Here is a 16,004-nt window from a genome sequence, read left to right on the forward strand (position 1 = left end):
CTACCTACATGTCAACCTGCTAATTACCAGGACATGTCCGTGGACTGTCAGTGTAGCTCTTCGGCTAATTTCTGTGTAAACCCGTAAATATAGGTGTGTGGCTAATTAGAAACAGTATACATGTCTTCAGTCTCGAAGATTTACTGTAAACAACCTGTTTACTTTGCCTTGCTTTAGTCTGGCGCTCATAAAATGGAGACACAGCCATGAGTTTCAGTTTGCTCTTCGTTAAATAAAGTTATTTTTTTCTGTCAAAATCAATTTTAAGGTCGTGCTAATATGTATGTGATATATGGAGTGATAGCTCGTGGATGTGACAATGGATACATGGAGAGTGGATACAGCGCTGGATGGCTGGAATGTCGGAGCTGTAGTGCATGGATGGCCGTACGCATACACACATAAACATGACCACGAGAGTTGTCTCACCACGCATGCGCATACTCACCCTTTTCTGAGAGTATTCCAAACGCCACTGCCGCCGTCCACAACCAGAGAGCCAGCGATTGTTGCGCATGTCGCCACATCTTCTGCAAAGCATCACAGAAACACTGGTGAGCACTGGCGGCCATACAACTTTCTACAGGCTGCTGCCACTCACCACACTCACACACTGAAGGCTTTAGTGGTCAGCCACAATCAATCTGCAATAGCACTCCCAGCACACCACACTTCACATCCCCATTAAACCTGAAATATTTCATGTTTTACTACTACGCCAACCCCACCAACATCATGCCCACGACACAATTTATGTTCCAAGCAGAAAAATCTATCTCACAATCGATGCACTTTTGGGCAGCAAACAGTGGCGACATCACGTGCCGGTTACCCCAACGGTTAAAACCGTCCTCAACGTCTTCCGACACGAGTGTGTGAGTGCGCACGCGCGCTTTAGTGTAATTTAATGAGTGTTAATAAGAGTATGAGAAGGCCGCGAACTATCCTACAGTTTTCTTTTGTTTTCATTCAGTTTCATTATGTCATAACTTACTTTTTGTGTGTGTTCTTGTCTCTAGATGTTTTTTGTGATCTGTTGCTTCCTATAAAGTTTTTATATATACGGGTGGCTTAAGACGGTGGATTCAGATGTCACTGGGTTTTTTTTTTAACTCTTTGCTACTTTCACAATTTTCTTTTTCTTAAACTGTGAGTGTTGCATCCGTATTTTTCACATAATGTTTACTCCATGCTTACAAAGTGTGTGCTTTGTTCATTCTGCACTTTTTCAACTTTTTGTGTTGCATTCACTCTTCACTTTCTACTTTTCAAGTGTGTTACCTTTCCACCCTGATATTATTCATCGCGATTCCTTTTTTACTTTTGAAGGAAGTTTAAACTTTGTAAGTGTAACTTTTGGCGGCACTTTTTGCTGCTGTTGCCAGTGTCGGCGCTGTCAGGCCGTATTTCAGCTTGCATCTCACGCCGATCTGCTGCCCTCACTCCAGGCCATGCCAGACGCTCCCCACAATCAATGGCGAAAGGAAATGTCTGCAAGTTCTTCGACCGCCAGCCACCAGCTTCTTTCCTCCCTCACGCCTCTTCATTTTAGGCCCTCCTCCATTCCCCTTTTTTATGGGCGATTCTTTTCTCGGCGCTGCAGCGTAAGAAAAGGGAAAGGAAGATATTTTTCTGACCCTCCACCGAGTGTTTTTCTTTGCAGGCTCTTGCCGCGTGTTCGCTCGACATTTGAGGTTGACGCTCGCTTAACGGTCGGGTACGTCAGCTTGCTCAGGGGCTCTCTGGCCGCACTCAGCGGTCGTCTGCTGGCATTGCCACCACCGAGTGACTTGCTGCAGGAAACATCTCAGAAATGGAGGAACTGCATTTTTCAAACATTTTTTAAACAGTAAAAAAAAGTAAACTTTTCTTTCCGTCTCCACAAGATTACACCCGTCACTTAGGGTTTCTGCATATTCTCATAAGACCCAAGAAAGGGCGAGGACATTTAGTCTCCTGTTTTGAAAAACGATGCATCACGCTTCTAAGAACTTAATTTGTGAAATCTCGTGAGGCATTTAAAGGTTATTTTAGGATTTCTGAGCCTCCGGATCTGTAGATGGGAGCGAAAGGGGTTCGGGCACGACCTGTGCGAGCTCCCTGTCTCGGCTGACGCTCGGCTTGACACTCGGACGTCAGATGCACTTTACGCCGAGGTCAAGCAGGATGAAAGGGTGCACATGGTGCAGCAGGAAGAGGTCACTTTGGCCTTTGCTACTCTTCACTTTAAAATGGAAACAAAAATAAAAGTGTGTGACAGCGTGGAGGAGGTTAACTGCCCTCGCAACCGACAACTCGCCACCTTTAAAACTGGATTTCGATATTTTTAAAACCTTTAAACTTTGAAATACAAATGAACTCGAAGATTTAAAATATTGGAGCTAGACTTACAGTTGTCAAGTCTTGTCCTTGTCATCAACTACAATATAAAAGGGAGTTTCTGCAAACAAGTCACGTGGCCGTCTTACACAGGTGGCCCAGACCAGTGTCCTCAGACCTTGCGGCCAAGAGGAGGGGATCGGACAGACCATGAAGTTTGCATGGTGTGACAGTGTCACAATACTGCCATTGGCGCTGAGCAGAACCTCCGATGACAGGCTTACAATGGCAGACACGTGACCGCGGGAGGCCAGAGGGTGGCCAGGGTGTCTTAGATGACTGTGCAGCTCCAGCATCATTCTTGACTCCAGCAGAAACAATGTCCTCGTTGCCACGAAGCTACAAACAGGGGAAGGTGAGGTGGTCACACTGTGGAACGAGAAAAGCTTGCAGAGATATTACGGAGTCCGAGATGACCGAGAAATTCTGCTCTAGCATCTGGGTGACCGGATATGAAGATCAAAAGGGTTGTGTGTGTGGTGTGTGTGTGTGCGCGCGCGCGTGCTTCTATTTCTAAGTCGACCACCTCGCGCGTTTCAGGCTTTTCCAGGACAGAAAGTTATTACATCCACACATGTTTATGGTGGAAATCTTTGACCTCAGAAACTTCTACGTCAGAAAACTTTGATATCAGGAAACTTTTAGTCCGAGAAGTTTTTAGCCAGAAATCGCATTGCCTGGCGCGTGCATTTAATTATGGCGCCCCACACAGCTCAAAGTACAGAGATTTTAAGAAGCCGGTGGGTGACGTCAGGAAATTTGGACCCCAACCTCAATTAACATCGTCTGCTTCTTCCCGGGCTTGAACTTCTAAAACCCTGTGACCTTCGCGTCTTCCGCCTGCGGCGATAGATAATATATTTAAGTAGACGACAACTTAATGCACTCGGGAACTGTAGTGACTAAACAGCTGTGACACTGCTCTCAACATGTCTGCTACCTTCTTCACTTTCTCCTTCTTTTTCCCAATCTCATTCTCTCTCTACTCCTCCTCTCCCCAACCTCGGTAGATCCACATTATTAAAAATTAATGTCCTAATGTTGTGATGTCTTGTATATTACTTCTCACAGAATCATACATGTTGTTATTTTTATTTAACATATTCAATACATTTTGGATGTTTATTAAGAAAGTTCACAGTTTGCTTGCCTTAAATAATATTTGCCAGGGTCGAAATCAGTCACTGTCGTTTTCTTATTCTCTCACTCTCTCTTGTTTGGTATCGTTGTCTCTTTGTGTTGTTTACTCACACACACAAGACTTGGATACAATTAACACAATTTGTGTTTGCTTATTACTGGTAAAACCAGAAGACTGAGGTCGTTGACCACGTGGCAAATATTAGCCATCTCCGCAGTCGTCTGTTACTCCATCTTAACGAAGTAAAATGGTTGTCGACACAAACCGTGTACGTATCTCAGTGTTGGCCAAACGAAGACACCCGGCCTATTCCAGTGTAAAGTGCATTAGTCGCCCCTGTGTACCTGTCCAATGACCATCTCACCACCTAGTCTCCACCATCAGCCAGGGGGAATCACCCGCTTAACTGATGTTGGGCGGCAGTTTATGGAAGCAGGCAGCAGTCACAAATTGCATTCTCGCGCCCGGAGTCGTCTGTAAACGCCAGCAAACGCGCCGAGCATAAACTGATGATGGGAGGGATTCCAGAACTTTCCTCTGCCCGGCTGCTGGATCCTTCACAAAGTCTATCATAATGGCGGAGATTAAACAAGCTTTTCTTAAGCTACAATGTACGATCTCACTCCGAAAATTTGTGTATCGTTTGGTGAAGGATTTATGAAAAAAGTCTATACAGGAAGTTACACAGACAACCAATCACGATTTGAGGAATTTCATTTCTTTATATCATCTTACACAGAAAACTTCTTTATTATGATATGAGGAATTCAAATCATCTCCTTAGCTGGTAGTTGAATCTTGTACAAAAATCCTTTATTTCATTATGTAAGGCATTAAAAACTTTCGCTAGCTGTAGTGCAGACCTTTCTTGTCTTAACAAACCTAAAGGTGAACTTAACTTAAAGTGTCTTTAAACTTCCCCCAGTTTTCTCTTTAAGGATTTAATTTGAAAAAATTTCAAAACCTAATCGTTGTGGAAATGTGCAAGCCACAGTTGAAGGTTCATTCCCCGCACTGTCTGACTTGGGGGACTAGGGGACTGGGGACTGTGAGGTAGACACGTGCAAACATCAAAGAGGTGCTGCACTCAGTGACCCAGGAAGTGCTCTGGCGTCAAAGGAAGGGAAAACAACTCTGGGTCACAAACAACATCCTACATCTCTGTGACCAAAGAAGGGCTTTAAAGACAGAAAGGAAAAGCCAACCCGCAGCAGATTCCAGGTACAAAGAAGTGAATTGTGCCATCAAACACTGGATAAAGGCAGCTGGGGAGAACTGGATTGAGGGCCAGTGGAAGATCATAGAGGAGAGAATGGCACCGGGGGACGCCTACAGGGCCACCAACTGCTCACACCCTCGCCAAGACATCAACACACAACTTCCGTCAGCAAACAACCAATGCCAGGCTTGTCTCAGAAAGTAATGATGTAATCAACTATGGACACAATACTGCAAAGACCTTGGAACTTCCAGCTGAAGACAGGCACTAACATCCTGTAAAACAACCAAACTAGACAGCAAACCTTCAGATGTCGTCGTAGGAAAGCAAGAGGTCGAAAGATCGGTATTCAGTGTGAAGAAACTCACCTGGCGTTGACAAGGCCACAGGTGGGCTGCTCAAGGTGGACATAAAACAGTTAATGCCACTGCTGCTCTGTGCCAAAGAGTCTGGAAGCGCAAAGAATGGCACAAATACCCCAAACAAGAAGTTAACAGTGAGCAGTATCACAATTACTGAACAATCAACGACCGCATGAGTCCCACCACCGAGCAGTCGCTCAGACCAGGCAGAAGCACAGGTGAGCAGATCGTCAACTGTCGCAGGACCTAACAGAGAAATCGTCAGCATTACAGGAACCTACTCGCAACTTTACACACTTCACAAATGGCTTCCGGCAAAGTCTGCGAGAGTGGGCGAGAGTGGGCGAGAGTGGGCGAGGGCAGGTGATGCGAACACTCAACATGGAAGAGTGTCTCGTGCACTTCATGGAAGCATCGTACAAGGGCTCAACGAGCGCAGTGCTGGTAACCGAGTGGAAGCTTTCTCTCACACCACAATAGGCACATGTCAACAGTGCCCCCTGTCACAGACGTGAAACTCTTCAAGACCATCAGACCTCCATTTCCTTGGGTACAAAGGTAGATTTTCAGCCTATAATTTGCAGACATCAAACACTAACAGACATCTGCGAGACCTAACCCACAAATTAGTAACTTTGGATGACTTCATCATTAACAATATCCGTGATGATCCATAACAGTGCAGAAACACTGGGCAGAAAATATTCCTAAGAATCGCAACTAATAAGTGGATCCCCCTTGGTTGAACGCACAATGTAAGGTACATAAACATATGTACTCAAAATAAACTGGTACATGTATAAGTCTTCAAGTGAGAAAAGTAGAATTTTTAATGTAAATATATAAAACAATTGCTTATATTTACTTTTATTCAAAATATATATACATTTATTCAAGTTCTATAGGAGGACTTTGTGTGGATGAAACTCGGTGTGTATGTAATGTCAATTCTTCACTCTTAAAGAGTGGATAAATAAAATGTTGGAAGCTGGAAGACAGAGAAAGAACCAACTGACTAACGGCAAGTAGTGGACTGGTCGTCCTGTGCAGGACCACATGACCATCGCCCAAGACAGGCCTGAGTGGCGGGCCTCGTCAACTGTCGTATCAACGACTGATAACAGGGACGAATGATTGATGATGACTGATGGAGGATCTTACACAGAAAATCTCTCTATTATAATGAGAGGCCTGTAATCGTCTGTAATCACAGTGTAGGATACAATCCACACAGACACTACCGCTCATCCTTCCTGTGTCTAAGTCCCTCACCCTCACCCTCACCCTCACCCCACCCCATCTATCTCCCAATCTTATGTTTGTGGCAATCCTGAAATTTTAAATAACACATAACAAGGAATATTATAAACCTATTTTCCTTTTGGTACCTGAAATGATGTGGATGGAAAAATGGAAGTAGATGGATGGCTGGGTAAATAAGCGAAATAAAAACTAGTCAAAGTACAGTCTGTTGTCTTCAAGAGAACTAACAACGTGACCTCTGACATTACGGCTTTAGTGCAGGTCACGATAGTTAACACAACACCAAAGCCTCGCAGAACTGACGGAATACACATCCTGGTGGTTTCAGGGTTCAGCACCTTGTTGTTTAGGGACCTAGCTGTCTGGTGCTATCTTTATCTTCATCCTTGTCAGTCAACTATTAACAGCTCCATGTGCACAGCACTCCGGTCACCCACGTGACAGCAAGAGCTTTTAATTTCGAGCATGCCGAGCCAAACCTCGCGGTGATATCGCAAAAACCTTGTCCACGAGATCCACAGAAGCGAGAAGCCCGCGTGTTGATAAATCAGGGAGACCTCTCACAGCCGGCAATCCCCAGTCTCGTGGTGAGGGGCTGGTGAGGGGCTGGCTGTGGCATTGTGAGTTATTCCAGTCCCTATCAGCACTCGCACACCGACTCCAGCTTCCACAGGGCAAAGTCCAACATAAATTGTTGCCACGTGCCAAAGATGTTTGGTGGACTGGGAGGTGCACGGTTGAGTCTCCAGCCAACCATCAGGTACATTATCTCACACTGATACCTCCCACACCTCCCACGCCTACAAAACTGATTTTCTGTATCTTGATGTTCCTAACATTCAGCTACGTCACGTGATGTAACGTGATGTCCCGTTCTCTCTCGTCCTTGTCGAGACCGCGTGGCTACAGTTAAAGGCGGGGAAGGGGGTACCTGGTCTCATGTCTCCTGGGGAGCAGAAATAAAGTGTGACTGGTGATTTTCAGACTGCGGACCAGCTGAGAGAATTATTCTGTACAAGGTTCTCTGTAAAAGTGACCTTCGACCTGTTGGCGAGTCTAGCTTTGAGTGGCAAATAGTTTTACAAGAGCGGTTGATTTTTTTTTTCTTCTACCCTTTCTTAATCGTGGTTGTGAGCTTAGAAACAGAACATTAATTATCTGTCGAGGTCAAAGTGCCATTGCCGTTCATCTATCCTTTGACCTGATATGCGATAGTTATTCTAGCAGTGGGGCAAAGGTTAACAAGGTTTCGACAGAAGCTTTACTCAGGGGCGGGAAGCTGGTCTGGTAAGTGTCAGTCCACTCCTTCCTACCTGTTCTTTTTCTTTATTTTTGTCCACCTTCAAATGTGATATGAACTGCGGTCTTGGAGTGGTGCTGACGATCCCATGGTCAACAGAAAACTTTGGGCGGTTCGCTGGCGAGCTGTGTGTCTGACGGCTCAACGGCTGATGGCCGTCCTCCCGACTGTTTATTGATTCTGTTGGAGGAGGAGGAAAGTTCGCAGCAGCCTCCTCAGCCTCCTGGTCTTTAATGCCTGGAGTTTGGTTTTTTTTCTGTATCAGCAGCCAGGAGTCCCTCGAGTCAGTTTTGCATCCATAGAGCATTATGGGAACTCGTACAGTCGCAGCATGGCAAGCCCCTTGATGATGTTACAGTTTCCAATCGTCTTCCGCCTCGATGTTGCTGCTGTTGTTGTGTCAAATCATGTTCCGACACTTCTGTCGCTGTTGCAATCCTGATGTACATTCCTGTTGTTCAGCGGGAACATTACAGGCAGCAGTAGTTTTATTTCCATCTGTTCTTCTCATCAGTCTCTTGGTGGTCTTGTAGTTACTTGCTGTGGGGGAGCCTGACACCTGTTATTGATGGTGCAGACCAGGGTAGATGGAGTCTGTAAAGATGTTTGTGCACAGTGGAAACCGGGATTAACCGGGTACAATGCCTCTAGGGATGCTTCCAGTCTAAAGAGCGAAAAAACAATGTATAGGAGAGTCTGTGGCTGACCTGTGTACCTGTGAACAGAGGGGACTGTACCTCCACTGTGCTTTATGTCCCCCACCACCAGCTGCCTGCATCACCAGGTCGGTGACCGAACTGACGGCAATAATTCTCTGGACAGAAACGAAGAATTTGTCGACAGTTGAGATGCCGGGACCCGCCTACAGGCGGCGACACCTAGCCTCTCGTAAAGGTCACACTGTCGAAATGGAGACCTGGCATCCATCTTTTTTTAACCCTTTATCCAAAGACTGATCGCAGGAAAATATCGGCTGACAACTATATCATGGCATACAAGCTAGCGCCTGTGTATTTACACTTCCAACAAAAGGTCTTTTGAAGTGTCATCGTAAAGGTTGTCATCATACCTTTGACCTTCCGGCGTTTAAACTGCCAGCCGCCACTGTCAGGCCAGCATTTCCTGACAATAAATAAATAATAGTGACAAGAGAACAGCTATCTATCTCCTCTATCTCTTGCTTCCCGCAGTCTGACCAAAATGTTATCACACAGGCGCGAGCACTTATGACTAGCGATTACCCACAAGACCTGCCAGCCGTCCGCCCAGCCGGTCACAATGCAGTCCCACCGCTGCTCCGCTCCAGCTTCTCGCTCATGTTTGCTAACTCGCTGATTGAGTTCTGCTCCTTTATTCGTTTTGCTGCTCCACAAAAATTCTTGTGGGCTTAGAACTCGCTGGCGACCAGCAGCCGAGCGGAAAGGCCAAATGACCTTGTTTCCATGTAAATCGTGTAGCCTCCCCCCACACTCTCCCCCTCCGTCTCTCCAGGTCCTGCCTTTGTCTTGGTCTTTCGATCAGCCCCAATTAAACGGTAATTTGTATGTTCACATGTAATGCACAGCCCTCCACGGCGACAAAGTGTTTGCTGTCATCTTGAGTTATTAGCGAGGGAGCAGCTGAGCGGAGCGAGCTCAACAGTCAACACTGGGATGTGACAATGAGTACAGAGCAGCAGACAGGAGAGGAGAGCACGCGCACACACACACATGCACGAGAGGAAGAGAATGTTGTGGGGTGGACACACAGAGAAATCAGGACACTAACGTGAGGCTGGAGGCTACTTAGGTTGTCGGTGCAGTTCAAAGAGATAGTTATGACATATTTCATGATTGGGGGATGGCTGTGCACTGGAAACATCTTTCAAATTCCAGTTCTATGGCTCTTCCGGCTTTGCAACGAGCTGACATCTAATTTGTTGTTATTGTTGTCGCTGTTGCTGGGCGGCTCCGCTGTTTGTGGGCTTTTGTTGCTGTGACAGGTGAGTTTGTGGAGGGCTGTCACACCTGTGTGTCTGTGGCTACCTGATACCTGTGTGTCGATGGCTACATAAAAGTTCCATGTGACAGGTATACCAGTGTATGTTGTAGACCTGCTCATGCCGCCTGGAAAATGCTAGAAAGGCGAGAGCTGCCCACTACATTGACAGTATTTTAGTATTCCCTGTGATATTCCCCTACTAGTGGCGACCTCTGCAGCACCTTCATGGGTCACACACACACATCAAAGACTATCCACCAGCCAGCATCCATAAATGGAAATATCACATGTAGGTCTGATGGAAACCCTATGTACCATTTAGGATAATTAGGTACTAATGAGTGATAAGGTAATTAGTCCAGATGAATGTCCGACATGCTGACACTTAATGTGTAGTTTGCTGAATCCTGGGACACTGTGGGACAATGGCACTTACAAACAGGGATGTGAAGACCAATAGAGAAGACACACAAGTACTGAATCCCTCTGTACCCGCCAGTTCATTAACACCCTGATGAACCCCAGTCCCCTCCTCTCGTGTTTCTACAATATCTTGCAAGGCTGCTCCACCCACTCCAACCTTCTCATGTCGGGGGACAAGAAACAAAAACAAAGACAAAACCCTAGGGAACAGAACTGACTGGTGGTGTCCTCAATGACATGCAGGAAGTAGGTTTTCTGATTCCACGAGCTTCAGTGAGTTCAAAATGCTGTGAATGATGATACAGGCTGTGCACTGTGCTAACTGAGTTTGTCTTCAAGTGCAGGCTGTGTGAAATGCACATTGACCGAGCTTGCAAGAGAAAACAAAATTACCGCAGACAAAAACTGTTGGTAAAAGGGTCTTAACAGCTACAGACGCTTACAGAAAATGAGTTATTTCAACTGATAAGAACATAAACGCTTGTGAAGAAAGCGGGTAATGAAATCCGCGGGCCCGGCGATGCAGTCATCATCGAATCATCGACTAAAAGAAGAAGCAATCTTCAGAGTATTACAGGCCCGCTAGCTCTCCGACATAATGGATGGAAAGAAGAATACAATAAGCAATAAAAAATAGTAATAAAAACATAATAAGGCAAGGATTATCATCGTTCACTTTAAACACAATAAATGGTTATTTCAAATAAATCAGGGAAAAGTTGTATCTCACTTCTGACAGAAATAAATCTTCTGTAAGCCACCAGAACTTTTTGATGTCGAATGAAATGTACACAAGCGAGAAGTAATAATCTCAGTTTCTAGTCCATTATTTGTGTATCTTTTTATCCGATAGTACATATTTCATTCCCTCAGTTCGAAATGTGGAGTTTAGAATGTCCACAGGTTGTGGTTTCAATACTATTAAAATAAATCTTTGACAAATTACTTCAATTTGACAGACTGGCAAACCCCTCGCACCAGCGGGGTGAAGTGATATAATACACAGTTTAATATATAATAGAGCTGACATAAGCAAGGATGGGAGGTGGGGCTCAAGAGGTCATTGACCTCCCAGTGAATGAAGGGTCCGCCCCCACTATTGTCGCTCGTGTTGTTTGCCTGGAGGGAGATGGTGAATGGAGGACGAGCACAGAAGTGAGCATGCAGGCCAGCAAACATCCCAACAAGTGGCCTGGACCCCGTGTGTGTCCTCAGGATGAGGGAGCTGATGAGGGAGGTGTGGAGGAGGTGAGGAGGAGGTGAGGAGGAGGCGAGGAGGAGGATGGGAAATGTCATGGCGGTGAATGTCAGACGATGTCTTTTCTCAAATATTGATTAAGCGGCTAACAGAGAACTGAACACGATTTTACTAAACCCCGGGTAGCTGCAGGTTGTCATGGGGTGCTTATTGCTTGTGTGTATTCATTGTTGTGAACTGTCAGCTTTACTCTCTCTATCTTTTATCTTTTATTGCATTGTTGTATTTTGTTATTTTATTTTGTTAATATAGTTGAGTTCAGCATACAATTCACTTTTTTCAGCCAAGTGGCAGATTTTTAAAAAGACACTGTTATCATCGTTGTTGTCCTTTACCCCTTCCTCCCTCATTGCTTCTCTTTTTATAACTCTGTCAATCTTCCTTTGTCCATCCCTCGCCATTTCTCTTTGTCTTTCTCATCCGTTTTTCTCCATTTCCCGATCTTTCTCTCTCACGTGAAATCTTGTTTTCTGTCACGTGCACCGAACATACACACAGACACACAGACAAACACACTACACGCTTGACACAGACAGCATTACACACTCACCGTGTAATGCCGACATCAACTACTGTAACATTACATCACACACTCATCGTGTAATGCCGACATCAACTAGTGTAACATTACATTACACACTCACCATGTAATGCCGACATCAACTACTGTAACATTACACAACATCAAGTAACCACAGGCTAACATCATCACAATAATAGTGTTGCAGGCATTACAGACAAACTAAACCGTGGCTCGCATGATGGCCATTCCTCTAGAAATTAATTACATTTAAAAATTTGTTTGAAAGAAATAGTATTTCAGAACATTTTATTCGTTTTAAACGCATTGATTTTCTGTCTTTCCTCTTCCTTATTGAAGCACTCGCTACAACATATGATTGTGTCATGTATGTGTGCGTGCGTGCGTGCGTGCATGTGTGCGTGTTTATGTCTGTGCACATGTTTGTGTGTGTGTGTGTGCGAGCGTGTATGGGTGTTTGAATAGAAGTATTTGTATGTTTCTGTGTTGGTGTGTCTGCATGTAGGTGTGCGTGTGTATGTGTGTGAGCGTGTGTTTCTGTGGGTGTCTGTCCGTGTGTGTGCCCGTGTCCGTGTACACGTGTATGTGAGTCGGTAAGTATTTGCTTGTCTATGTGCATCGTGTAAAGTGTTTGTGTGTCAGTACTATCCTGTTAGTGACCGTTGAACTCCTTGTAGAAAATGTATTTCTACCCATTGTCTTTTTGTTGAGGTGTTTAGTGTGTTGGTTGCTTGGTTAGGACAAATGGTCGATTCTGTAGTTAAAACAGGGACAAAACATCATGTGCGGGCCAAGCTGGCACATCTCCCCTGGCTAGCGCGACAACCATCTCGCTGCCGGTGTCCAGTGTCGGTGTCAACTTCGTCCGAGCACCTGACGTGGACGGCCGCGCGTGACGTACGGCCAGGGGAGATAATTGTTCCACGCCTTCTGGTAGTGATTTCGGGCCACCCTCCTCGGCGGGGTAAAACCCCACAGGAAACGAACAAAGTAGGGAGGAGTGGAAAGAACTTTACTTTTCTGGGTGGCGAGGTGGATATCGGCCGACAGAAAGTCCGTCGGGAGAAAGGACGTAAAAGACCCACGGGACTCTGAATTATACTGAGTTGTGAACTTTAACTGACGAAACTGTGGACACTGGAATGATTAGGACAGTGTGAACTTTAAATGACGAGCATATAACAAGTGGAGTCATCACGCCAGTGCGAACTTTAACTTGTGAATATTGGATGTATCAGCGACCAGCACCATAGCGAAAAAGCCAGAAAGCTAAGTTTGAGATTACCTATGGAATGCTTGTAAAGTATCTTCTTGTAAATATATATGCACTCTGTTAATTATATTCTTATCATTAAGTTTGAAACCTTGTTATCGAATCTGTTGTAATAGGTGTGTGGGAGAATGCTAGATGACTGAATGCAATAGTCAGACATTGCGCACAGGGCCCACGTAACGGTACATTACACTCCTGTAAATGGATGTCTGCTCTGTGGAGATGCTTGCAGACAAGAGAACACTACACACGATGCGGACTGTACCTACGACACCGATTCGTATCGCTAAATCGATGTAAGCGGTGCAACCACAAACATTTGCTTGTTTTGTGTGCGAGAAATAGTTTCCCCGGGTGGTGGGCTCGCATCACAAACACCGGGGATAATGGGGTACGAGACGGGAGGACAACTCCTGGCGGCCTGATTGTCAACACCAGTGACATCCACAGACTACCAGTCATCGGACACACGAGGTAAGCACGAGATGTTCACGGTCCTCGCTGCCCTCTGCAGTCAACGATGTCAATACCATCAACACTAGACACGATGCATATTCCACAGACAAAAACGATAAACGACGACGACGACGACGACGAACATAAGACACACACACACACACACGTACTCAGTGAATAAATAAAACCATTGCACACAAGATACACAAAGGCGATACACAAGTGATAGAGAGTAAAGGAAACGCGATACCCAGCTACTTGCAGCAGCTTCTGGGAGGAATACAAAGCGACTCGTGGTAATCCTCCCCGTGCCCACCTTCCCAAGAGGGAAGGGACACAAGCCTTGTCGATCTCAAATCAAGGCATGGTCATGAACTGCCAAAAGCCAGACTTGAAAGCCAAAGAAACATCAGCTTGGACGGCAGCAACTCATCCTAGCCCCGTATGCCGAGCGTGGGGCTCGTCTTCAAACTTTGGGAGGGAAACCGATCTTCCAAGAGCTGGAGTCTGACAAGACATGGCCGGCACAAGTTCCGGTTACCAGATCCCCATCCCCATCCCCCTGCAATGGCTGCCCGACAAAAAATAAACTGTGAAAATATCATCCTGGCGGTTACAGCAGACTACAGCACAAGAAAGGCGGCTTCCACCTCCCTGCCCCAACCTCAACTGTCAAGTGAGAAGGAATGTTTAAAAAATGAACGTTGGATTCAATACTGACAGGTAGCTAAGAAACTAGGGCAGCTGAGAGACTAAAAGATGTTAAGATGTAGGTCAGAGATAGCTGAGACTAAAAATAGTTAAGAAGTTAAGATGTAGGTCAGAGATAGCTAAGAGACTAAGAGTTACCGAAAGAGACTAAAAGGTAAGTCAGGGTAGAGAGAAGAGTGAGGGGCAGTTAGTCCTGATTTGTTGTCACTTTGTCACCACATCATACCCTGACTTTGTTTATCCTGACATTATTTTGACACCAGTGACACGGCTGTTCTCTGGCCCTAGTGTCATGCCATCACTGCCATGGGTGTTGAGGTGTGCCACATTCCAAGTGTGACACTACACCGCCTGCCAACTCGACACTAAACATCCACCTCAACTCCATGAAATCCTTGTGGTCTAGCCACATGTCGGATACCCAGGCCATCCACCCACTGACTCGGGCACAATCGACAAAATTCTAATCTCAGGTTTCTGTTTAAAAAAAAACTCGTTCCCAGCCGTTGCTTCAATGCTTTCCGAAGAAAACCTAGGTTTCACTTTTATACCAGGGTTAGTTTTCACTGCTCCATTATCACCAAACACTACACCTCACTATTCCGGACAATCCCGAGTTAAACTGACAGCCCCACCGTAATTTCCACATTGACTGCAAGCAAAGGCATGACCCTCCGTGGCCAACCCTCCATGATGTAACCGCTAACAGCTGGACACCGATACCCCGGGTCCACGATGTGCTTGATTGGCAGTCCACATCCTCTAATCTCGCCCACATCGACGCCAGAGGGCTGCAGGCGGGTTGACAGGCCTTTTGTCGAGAGTCAGATTGTACCCTCCGGCAGTAAAGCCAGCAGGCGAAACACAAACATCAACGAGATATAACGAGTTAATTAAAATATCAGATATATAGTTGTACCTTGAAACCAGGAACCAATATCCCTCCACCCCACCCACCCTCTCAGCCATCATCGGCTTGGGTGATGTGTCATTAACGATGTTACAAGAGTTCAGCTGTGGATGGTGTGTGGAGCTGCTGTACCTTGTGTTTGTTTGTTTGACTTTTGTGTTTAGTTTGTCGGATATCCTCCTTAGCTCCACAAGCGCACGTGTTGGTGTTGGTGTTGGTGTGGGTGTTGGTGTGGGTTAGGATTAGATTAGGGTTGCATTTGAGTTTTGTATCCAATGACAATGACAACGATCAACTTTATTGATCCCAGTGGGCAATTTAATCCAGTAGTCCATGAGTCCTTTGTCACTGAAGCAGAAGGCTGTTGGTAGTATGTCGGGAACTAATAAACGACAGTCTGCGCATGCGCCGCCCAGAAAGGACACGTGGTAACCATGACAAATAAAAAAAACCAAATATGAAGTCTTGTAACTACAAGAACTAAAATTAATTCACGCCCTCCATTAAGTTATAAAGCATTTTGTAAATAATGGAGTGAACAACAGACATTCGTGTGATGCCACTGTAAGGTCACGTGTAACACCTAGCTGACACTTTGACCTTTGAACCACGGGTGACTGTGTGAATTCAGGGTAGTAACTAATACCATCGTGACACTGAGACACTGTCAGCTCCAGCAACCGGACCCAAACCCAACACCAACCAGGATGTGGTGGTCGGACGCAAGCAGCCTCCCTGGCACCTCACACCACCCACCCGGGGTATTTTTAGGCTGACGTGCTAACAGC

At 45.7% G+C, this 16,004-nt stretch overlaps 1 protein-coding gene across 6 annotated transcripts in view; it reads right to left on the reverse strand.

The window, feature by feature from the left end:
• Positions 1-16,004, reverse strand: part of LOC112565886 (dorsal-ventral patterning tolloid-like protein 1) — a 124,311-nt gene that overhangs the window by 55,842 nt on the left and 52,465 nt on the right. For all 6 annotated transcript variants that reach the window (XM_025241745.1, XM_025241744.1, XM_025241746.1 and 3 more), the window contains exon 2: positions 449-530. In XM_025241745.1, the coding sequence (XP_025097530.1) occupies positions 449-527 (79 nt within the window). In that variant the 5' untranslated portion in view covers positions 528-530. The remainder of the gene's footprint in view (positions 1-448; positions 531-16,004) is intronic.

The sequence above is a fragment of the Pomacea canaliculata genome, linkage group LG6 (assembly GCF_003073045.1).
Source record: "Pomacea canaliculata isolate SZHN2017 linkage group LG6, ASM307304v1, whole genome shotgun sequence".
Taxonomy (NCBI): Eukaryota; Metazoa; Mollusca; class Gastropoda; order Architaenioglossa; family Ampullariidae; genus Pomacea; species Pomacea canaliculata.